The 10,726-nt window shown below is 38.0% G+C and overlaps 1 protein-coding gene across 1 annotated transcript in view; it reads right to left on the reverse strand.

Moving 5' to 3' along the window:
• The window catches only part of bcl2l13 (BCL2 like 13), an 18,603-nt gene extending 7,877 nt beyond the window's left edge, over positions 1–10,726 (reverse strand). Inside the window, exons 1-6 of the mRNA XM_037682781.1 lie at positions 10,699–10,726; positions 9,842–10,027; positions 7,935–8,012; positions 7,279–7,435; positions 5,599–5,665; positions 5,340–5,468 (exon numbers count right to left, since the gene is read on the reverse strand). Of these exons, the coding sequence (XP_037538709.1) occupies positions 5,340–5,468; positions 5,599–5,665; positions 7,279–7,435; positions 7,935–8,012; positions 9,842–9,974 (564 nt within the window). The 5' untranslated portion in view covers positions 9,975–10,027; positions 10,699–10,726. The remainder of the gene's footprint in view (positions 1–5,339; positions 5,469–5,598; positions 5,666–7,278; positions 7,436–7,934; positions 8,013–9,841; positions 10,028–10,698) is intronic.

Consider the following 10,726-nt stretch of genomic DNA (forward strand, 5'->3'; position numbering starts at 1 on the left):
GCTCTGCATAACGGGATAAACCCACTAAAGCGAAGGCCTTAAAGGGCTACGCTTATATTCATAGAATCTGGGGTTACAGTACGTAACCAACGTTTTATGCCGTACTTCAACAAAGCTGCAGCTGGGAAACACCAACCATGTGTTGAATGTCACCTTTAGTTCTCCACTTCTGGCCTAAGACCACCAGAAAGTTGGAAAGACCAGCGCATGCCTGTTTTTATGTTGCCTTTTCACTCTCACTGAGCAAACTGAGCTGTTTAAGACTTTAGACCTTAAAACTAACCAAGATCCCATCCTGACTTTGTTGGACCATTTTGCCACAGCACAACAAATCCTTTATGGGAGAACACACCAGTACTTCCAAAGTTCTTGTTAAATTAGCATGTTACATCCTCTGCTACGTCTGTTTTAACAAAATATCAACTGCCCACATCTTTCAAAAGCCCTGACATTATTTCAACATATAGCTCCGACAGGTCCCTGGTGAGAAGGCTCTTTTAAAAGTTTTATTAGAAGTAATTAATTTAATTCGCATTTAGCACAGCCCCTCCTCTGTGCTGTTTCAGGGGCACAGTGATGCATCACCCAGGAGCTGGTGAGTGGACGCTTATGTAACTCAGGGAGTGCTGTTTCACAGTACAGGATCTGACATGCCCTTCCAGGGCCTGGACTGGAGCCTGCACACCACCTTTTTCTTAAAATACATCAGCGAAGCATTCCAGCCATATAAGCTTTGCAACGTGAAACAAAAGGAGTACAGAAAATGTTTTATTGCCTTTTAAGATATAATACTTTGACTATCTATGTACTATTAAGTCTGGAGCTATGCAATGAAGTGTTTGTTTTTATCTCTTTACCATAAAGGGAGAAGGAATTCTGACTTTCAGAATTCAGGACTTGCGTTGCTTCAAACTCACAAGAGCAGCAAGATTTAAAAAAGCTGCAGTGAACACCCAGTTCAGCAGTTTTCACTGTCAAAAGGACAGCTGTCTGATTCTGTAGAATGACAGGCCAATGACCTCGTTCACCACGGAGGTTTTAATTCTCCTCGTTTGCCCTGTCATCCTTCATTAATCTTGCACTCCTGTCCGCCCCAGGCTGCAAACTGTCGGAGGGCAAGTGGCTTTGTTCCTGCCAAACGGAGTGTACGTTACATTAGGGTCATAATAATCCTTACTCTTTGCTGCAGCTGAAAAAGTTGCACGAAAAGGGAGTCGTCCAACTCGACTTGTCGTTTGTATCTTCGTCACATTAACATCCTGAAAACACGGATGGAACAAGGATCTATTTTGTAACAGTATCATGGAAAAACAACCCCCAATTTATGCCAAAACTTTAATAAATACATTTTAAAAGCTTTTTTTCTTTATAAAGCAATTTGTATGGGGATGTTGTATTTCTCAGTTTGAACGCTGTTGTGAAAAACTACGACATTCATGAGGGGCATTTCTGTGCCACTGCAGCTCAGTAGTAAGAGGTCGCCATGTTGCCAGATAATAATCTGTTCATCATCTAAGAATTTATCGCGTCAACACTAATAAGTTCCTCGTTTGTGCTGCTCCAAAGGAAAACATCCTACCTCAGTGTGAAGCCTTGAAAGCCCTGGTTTGCACGTGAATGCACAAAGCTCAAAAAAAGTCAAGCAGACAAGCAAGTCGAGATGGCGTGGAGGTAGAAAGCCCGTTTGTGGAAAGTGTGCATGCAGGCAGCTGTCAAAGTAAGAATGGTGTAACTTTGCTCTTACTGGCTGCGGTGCACATCCTTTAACGCTCTGATCTCTCACCCCTCCCCTGATTGTTTCTCCTTCCTGCCTATCACAGCCTCCTCATGGACTTTACTTCCCTCCTCTTTTCTCTGTATCCCTCCATCCCTCCTTTTCTGTTCATCTTCTGTGACATAACGCTGAGCATGAATGTGGCTTTGTCTGTGCTCACACAACGTTGCACAAGATCAGGCAGAATATTGCGAGGTAATGGCGACAACAGCAACGATTACCGGTAACATGTCAAGTCATGTGACTACTCATCAGTATGACCTCACTTAGAGGAAGCAACCACAGGCAGCGCTCTACTAAGTACATCAATGTGAAATTAAAATGTTCCAAAATACTCTAAAGGTTACAACTGCATGTGTTGTGCATCACTGTCATCATATACGTCAATACAATACATGGAACTTTATAAATAATATGGCCAAGACGGACAATATACTCATCCCATCACTACTTTATATATTCCTCGATTTTTTGTCTGTTCAGCTCCAGCAGTCAATAAGCAAAGGTCATGTTGTACAATATTTAAATACTAATGTCATCTTTCAATATGAAAGTTAACCGTTTCATTTTCTGAAAAATCTTGATTGTATACAAGACACTGTCGATTTTTTAAAACATAATAATTATAACAAAATTACAGCACTATTGAGAAACTATTAAATACTATTTAGTTACAGAAGTAAAGGCCTTTTCTAGTTTTTTTTTTTTTACTACTTTAAATAGTTTAGAACTATTAGCCACAGTAATACATTGATAAATTGATACATTGGGTGTACACCTGAATGACAACCTCAGCTGGAGCAATAACACCACCAGCCTGATCAAGAAAGCTCATCAGAGACTCTACTTCCTCAGGCGGCTGAGGCGAGCTGGTCTGGGAAGCTCAGTCCTCACCTCCTTCTACAGGTGTGCAGTGGAGAGCATCCTGTGCTCGAGCATCAATGTGTGGCATGGAGGCTGCACAGCTGCAGAAAGAAAAGCTTTGCAGAGAGTGGTGAAGGCTGCACAGAAGATGTTGGAGTCAGCCTCCCCACCATCACAGACATCTACACCTCTAGATGCAGGAAGAGGTCCACCTGCATCATGAAGGACCTCACTCACCCAGCACACACACTTTTTGCCCCACTCCCCTCAGGAAGGAGGTTGAGGAGCATTAAGTGTAGAAGCACTAGACTGAGGAACAGCTTCTACCCTGAGGCTGTTTAGACTCATGAATCTCTAACCAGAATAATCAATGTGAAAAATCACATCACATTGCTGCTGATCTGTTTCATGTTGCTGCTGATCTGTTTCATGTTGCTGCTGATCTGTTTCATGTTGCTGCTGATCTGTTTCAATGTTGCTGCTGATCTGTTTCATGTTGCTGCTGATCTGTTTCACGTTGTTTCTGATCTGTTTCAATGTTGATGTGTTCATGCGTGCACATCCGCTCACACAGACTCATGTTCATGTTTGTGCTGATGTTCAATGTTTTTATGTTATGAGTGCTCAGTGTATATTTAGTAGATGTTTTTCTTAGTTCATATCTTAGATGTTATCACTGTTTTTCTTTTACATTTTATTGTTGGATGTAACTGGGACCCTGTGTACATAATTTTGCTCCACCACATGTACCACATGAGGTGCGAATGACAATAAAGAATCTCTGACTCTGATACAGAACTTCAGTTTTACAAACAGTTCTTTATCCTGTTGAATAAAACATTAAAGTAGTCCTTATTGCTGTTAGAAATACACTAAAACATCTGGAAAGGAAAGGCAAGGTGTTGAAACAACAATCTGATTTTATGTAGATTATCAATTTAGTAATTGTAATTTCATATTATGTCATGACTGTTGTAACTCTCTGGTGCCCTCATCTGTACATTTTAGAAATGTGCACGTGTGTTTGCCACCACCAGTTTTTCAGTCAGGACATTAAAAGTCTGACAGAATCTACAAGTTTTCAATCGCCTTTGGAGCTATTTCACTTTGTTGACTTTAGGAATTCCTACTCAGATTTGACTCAGAACATGATCCCAGACACTTGAAAGTTCCACTTTGCAGTTCTGGACTGAACAGTCTGATCGTGTGAACGCTCATGAAGCATTCACATCCATTTTTCAGCATCTTTCTCGTCCCACAATTGTTGTGCCATTTCAACAAATATATCAAAACGCTCAGCTCATTTACGAGAAGGGTATTGGTATTGGTGCAACTTTAGCTTTTTAAAATATTTAGCCTTTTCTGCCATTTGTTTCATAGAAAATGAATTGAGTTCATTTTACATCCTTCATATCTTTAGATCTGTTTTAGAACCTTTTACTGTTCCTTTCACATTTTGTTCTGGTTCAGCTTCTTTCAGCTTTCTTGTGCAAATGTAAACTTTTTTTCCAGCTATTTTCAGCTAATTTCAGCTGTTTTAAACTGTTTTGTGCTCCTTTTAAATTCTTTCTGATAACTACAACATGTTTGTGCTTCTTCCAACTTCTTTCAGCTAATTTCAGCTTGTTACGCTCCTTTCAGTTTTTTTCCTGCTAGTTTCAGCTTTTTCTGCTATTTCAGCAACAATTTAGCTGTTTTTATGCTAATTTTACCTTTTTCAGCAAATTCCAATTTTTGCACTCACCAAAATGTTCAGCCTAATTCAGCAAAATTGTGCTCTCCCCACTTCTTTCTGATAATTTAAGCTTTTTTAGCTAATTTTCTGCTGTTTTTTGCTCATTTCACCTTTTATCACATAATTTCCACTTCTTTGTGCTCATTTCTGCTTCTTTCAGCCTAATTGGGCAAACATGTTCTTTCTGCTTTCTACTGCTTGTTCTACCTTTTCAGCTACCCTAAGCATTTTTTAGCTAGTTTCAGCTGTTTTCAGATAAATTCAAGATTTTCATGATAATTTCTGCTACTTTCAACCTAATTAAATTCTTTCAGCTAATTACAGCTTGTTATGCTCCTTTCAGCTTTTTTCTGCTACTTAGTTTTTTTTCTGCTATTTCAGCTACTATTTAGTTGTTTTATGCTAATTTTAGCTTTTTCAGCTAATTCCACATTTTAGCTCATTTAATCTCTTTCCTCTTCCTTCCGGTAGCTTAAGCTTCTTTCTGCCTTTTAAGCTACTTTTCAGCTTTTTTTTTTTTTTTTTTTTTTTTTTGCTAAATTCAGCTTTTTTGTCCAATTTTCTAATTTTTGTGCTCATTTCTGCTTATTTAAACCTAAATCAACAAATATGTGTTCTTTCTGCTTACTTCTGCTAACTTAGGCTTGTTCTTTCATTTCAGCTACGTTTCAGTAGGTTTTTTTTTAGCTAATTTCAGCTGTTTTTCAGCAAGTTATTCTGAAATAAGCATTCACACTGCATTTTTGTAGGAAATGCAATTTATCTAGTTTATTTTACACTTTTGCTCGAAATCTGTTCATCTGCTGCCATGAGCAGTAGCTCCCTGCTGTCTTTTAGATGAGCTTTTTATAGCCACTCGTGGGTTTCCAGGAAACATGCAGTAACTAATCCTTCCTCATTTTGTATTACCGGATGATAAATAAAATACGAGCGTTGCATTTTCTCTGTCAAACTGTAAAAACTCACCCATCCTCCTTGCTGGATGATGTAATTACCCTCATCCTCCTCCAGATAGTGCAGTCCCAGTTGCAAAAGTGTTGTCAATGGTTGTCCCTCACTTTGTAAAGCCTGCAGCAGCACCAGAGGCACCAACACCTGGTAGGGGTGAGATAAAAAAAGGCAATGATGTCAAACTGATAGACACTTATAGAAATGTTTAAATTTCTTTTGCACATCCTGAGTTTTTTTAATGAGGGCAGATGATTACAAACCATGACCACCTCACCTTGCCTTCCTGTGTTTGTACTGAGAGCTCTAGTGTTGTGCTTCTAAATCTCTGGTAGTCCAGAGGTCTGAAACACACAGACATTGGTCCTTTTGTAAACATTTATAATATCGTATTAACTTATTCACCATATGCAATCTGTATTTAAAATAATTTCCATTACGTCTAAAACGATACTCTGATAAATGAAGCGAGCTCAACATAAACTGGGTTTTGGGTTAGCTGGCTTGAGTAAAAGCTGTTGCAGATGACAGTTACATAAAAGACAATTACTGTTAACCTAGAGCAGGGCTATTCAACTGGTGGCCCACGGGCTACTTCCAGTCCACGAGTCACTTCAATCTGGCCCATCAACTTATTTTTTTGGGGGGTGGGGGGTCTGGGTTTTGGGTTTGGTTTGGGTTCTGTTTATTGCATTTATGATTCAATGCAAAAAAAATAAAAATTAAAAAGTAACAGATCATTGTAATACATGGTTTGTTTACAAAATGACTAATTGCTGGATGTCTGGCCCCTGAGCTGCTGTTGGCTTAAACTGTGGCCCCCTGAGCAGTTTAGTTGAATAGTCCTGACCAAGAGTTTCAAGTTCACATAAAAAGTGGTGTTTTACACATTTATACCAATAATCAGCTTGACACACATTCACAAGAGAAGCCTGCTGCCTTGCAAAATATATGAAAACAAGTTGCAACATTTGAACACTTTGAGCTGAGAATCATGAAAACTGGTCATTATAAATCAAACACAGGTCAATTTTATTTGAATTTATGGTAAAGATTAAAATCCATTTTGATTGAATTATTTAATAGATTAAATTACATCATAAATTATTTTACAAGCTTTTGTGATTTGATTTAGCTCTAAACATCTCTTTAAAAGCACCTCTTTTAAAGCACTTTAAATTTGTTTATGACTCTTGACCACATATACATTTTCAGTTTTGTCTGAAATACATTTAGTCGACTGAAAGGGAAACTGAACATGAACTGTTCAAATAGCAGTTCATTCATTCCATGCATGTTACCATGATGAACTAGTAAAATTAAAACAGTAGCAATTTGTGAATACCCACTTAAAGGTTAGCATTCACTGGAAAGGCCAACATTTAGACTTCAATGTACAACTCTGTTGTTTTTTTTATTTTTGGTCATTGTTTATGTTAGAATGATGAACATAAAATGTAATGAATCAATGTGTTGATAAGGAAGGCCTGGACTGATTAAATATCAAGTAAATTTGGTTTTAAATCGTTTATTATTGCTAGAAACACATGTTTATGCTGCTTTGAATCGTAAAATGATCAAAATTCCCTACCCAACTTTTAAATTTACTATGCAGCAAAGCTTTTATTCTCTTCTGACTGCATAACTACAAAATAATTAAATAAATCAAGATTTCACTGCAGCAGTACATCAGTATTGACTTTGTCATTACATTGATTATTAAATTAGCATGTTCTGCAAATAAAGTGAGAAAATATTAAGAAAACTATTTCCATGTGGACTATTTGTTACGGTTGAAGAATTTTCAGGATATTCAGGAAAGCCGTAATAAATGTTACCCTTTAAAAGATGCTAATTAAGCTCCACAACGGTGAAGTCTATTATATATTGTCTGCTCCAGCACAGCCTGATAATGTGAAACACTTTTGCAAACATAAGCACGGCTCTACAAACTCACCCTGAAAGGAGCGTTTGGACAGCTGCTGCAAGGTGTGTACCAAGCTCTTGGGTCACTTTGTCTCCAATTGTAGCAAGGCGGTCTTCTACTGAGTGCTCTGCGTTGGCTAGACTGAACACTGGAAACGGGTTGATGTCAGATCCTCTGCTGGGAAACACTGAAACCAGAACAAACCACAGGACAGAATGCAGTGAAGCTCATCTGGTACGAAGAGACGACTGGGGTGTGGGAAAATATAAGTGTTGATAGAATTGTTCAGAATTCAAAAGTAACACAAAAGTGAGTTTCATATTGGGGGCACCCTCTCTGAGCTAAGAATGTAGCAAGTCAAAGAAAATATTAGACATTCACCATACCATCAGTCTACAGCTATTGGTCACAGTATACATGTTTGTGTACAGAAAAAAAAATTAACTGCTGAAGAAAAATGAAAAAAAGCTTTGATATCTAAAGTCATTTCTAGAGTACCATGTTGTCATGTGTCATATATATATATATATATATATATTTTAAATCCACCTGCAAATGTCTACATAAAGCAAAGTTGTTGTAAAATTTAAACTCGACTTTCCTGCTGTAAGTTGAAGCAAATGACTCGAGGCCTGAGCTGAGACGACAGGAACAGGAGGTGTTGGTGTGCGCTTGTGACAACTTACAGGCAGAACATTCCTCCTCCAGCTGCCTCAGCTCCTCTTCTATCCTTCTGGTCCTCTCCTCCTCAGTCTGGGCATCACCTCGGAGATAAATGCATTAACTATGAAACAAAATCCCCTAACACACACACAAACACACACACAACCACTTCAAAAATCAGACACTAAAAATACAGACCTCACATTAAAATTTTCTTGACGTTATCTTCATTTAATCGTCTTTATTCTACTTTTTCTTATGGCTTTTATTCACTTTAACATTATACTGTGACGCTATCTTGTTTTAAAGTACGCAAATGACTTTTTTTCATAGTTTCATAAAATAATATTAATTTAAAAAAAGACTGATAACATAAAATAAAAGTAACATTATATGGTCTAATAAATAAACATCAAACTAGACTTGTGTGCACGTGAAATATTAAGGATCTAAAGGGTAAAATTAAACATCAGTAGACTCCAGCTTAAAGGAAACTCTGTGGTGCCTGCACCTTTATAAAACACTAAAAACTCCCAAACAATTGTGGAAGCATGAAGAAATGCCAGGTTTTCTGCAGGGAAGAGTTGCTTTTCAAGTTTGGTGCAATTAACATGTATGTTCACAGACTGAAAACCTTTTATTGCGTTATATTTATTAGCACAAACAAGAAACTGATAATAACCTTGTCATTGAGTGGATTTAAGGCACCGCTGCACGGCCTGTGAGGAAGCAAATTATTTACTAAACTAGGTCTACATTGCTGGGAATGGAAAAAAAAATTACACAAAAAATGGACCAGCACGTATCCAGGATAAAAAAAAAAAATTTTTAAAATCACACCCAACATTCTGGAAAGATCAAAAGCATTCACGTGAAAAGTAAAATGAATACACTGCTGAACATCAGAGGCATTCATTATTTCCACTTTACTGGGCTGATGACTTCTGGTTGTGCTACAGTCAACGAAAAATATTCTTCTTAGTGATTTAGCGGCAGAATATTGAAGATTTTTACATTTTCATGACTCCTAGTCACATACTACTTTTTATCCACACTCCACATTTTCTTTTTCTGTGTTCGCTGACCCTTCAGCTATAGTGGAAGAACTCCCCGAGGACCAGAGCTGGTTTTTCCAAGGAGTTTTGCTGTGTCAGCATGCAGCCAGACAGCTAGGCAGACAACTTTTTTTTCATTCAGTCTATTGATGTGCAAGTAATCCTAGTGATTGCACATGACAGGCTGTCAGAAATTGGACCGGGTCGAGCGGAAAGCAAGGATTAGATGATCATCTGTCCCTCTTTACTCATTTCAAACATGCGCATGTACAAAAATGTCACACAACTCTCCCACTGCTTATTTGCTCAAAACACCTTTTTCTGAAAGATGAGCATAAATTATTTGTTGTTGTTTTTTTTAAAACAAGAGCGATGTTTCTCTCACAGTAAAAGAGCTACTTTAACATTCTTGTACAAAGGCACAATAATTTGCACGAGTTATGTTTTGCAGGATGAACTAAAAATGAGCCACGTTGTGTAGACATGTGGTCAACAAACTCAGTGATCTTGGTCTTTAGAATGCCACGCACAAAGTGGACAGGATGGATAAAATAAATCTTTAAAGCCAAAAGTCGTGCATAGGGTTTCAATAAAAGACTGGAGAAAGAGAGAGAGAGATTGGTCTGGAAGCCATATTGGAATATTAAAAAGATTATAGTTGTCCAATGTCTCATATATTCACATGTTTATAAGCACTTGGCTAAATTAAAGTCATCTGAATGCACTTTCATGCCAAAGTGAGAGTCAAGTTGAGCTGAAAACAGGTGGCTACATGCCTACACACTCAAAATACTTTGGGTTACAGCCACATGTGCACAAGCCCAACAGTCTTTTAGAGTACTCTGTGAATGTAATAACCAAATCACTCCTCTAACCTTGATCTGTTGGAGGCGTCTGTGATCTAACAGGCAGCAGTCCCAGGTACTTTAGCAGAATGTATTTGGTTTCAAAGTGAAAACCTGCAGACACACTCAGGTGGGGCCAAGAGATGGGGTCCGAGGTCGCCATTGATTATACAATCAGGTACATTAAGTCTTAAGAGTTAAAGCTGGACGTCTCACCTGTACAAAGAAAAAAAAAGACAGAAAAGAAGCTTTTACTATGACAATCCTTAAAAGTTTCTGTTTGATCAAAAGTACCAAAAAGCAAAAGTTTTCAGAAACCTACATTTTAGAGGGTGATTTCTCATGACACTATCTGCTGTTAAACAGGTAAACCAGCTGTGACAGATATATAAAACTAATGTGGTGTTTAGTTACACATTGTGCCCTCTGTTCAAGGAGACATGCCTTGCCATGTATCAAAAGGCACGTGTGTACATTTTATTAAACAAATGTAATCATCACGTGTTTTTGAGTCTTCTATCACGTCTAAGAGTCATCAGTGAACATCTAAAATGAGGTGACACGATCATGTGAACTAAAAACTTCCATTATTGTCAAGTCTGCCAAGTTAATAAAACACATCCGGGTGAAACTGTCAAAGTAAAACCACTTGACCGAGTCAAGCAACCATGAAACTTTCAGTCTCTGTGGTGTCGCCTGTTCTGAATTATCCACAGCAGCTTAGATCATTGGACTAAACGGGCGTCTGTTCGGATAAAACATTTTTTGTACACAAAATCCATCATAACCTGTAGCCTACACGCAGGATAGGTTAGCTAGCTTAACACAGCACGTTTCAGGAAACTTCATTTTAACTTCACGTGAGCTCACGTGAGTCCGTTACTTACCGTCAAACGACAAGCAGAAGGGAAGTAT

The sequence above is a fragment of the Nematolebias whitei genome, chromosome 10 (genome assembly GCF_014905685.2).
Source record: "Nematolebias whitei isolate Nwh7 chromosome 10, NemWhi1, whole genome shotgun sequence".
NCBI classification, from domain to species: Eukaryota; Metazoa; Chordata; class Actinopteri; order Cyprinodontiformes; family Rivulidae; genus Nematolebias; species Nematolebias whitei.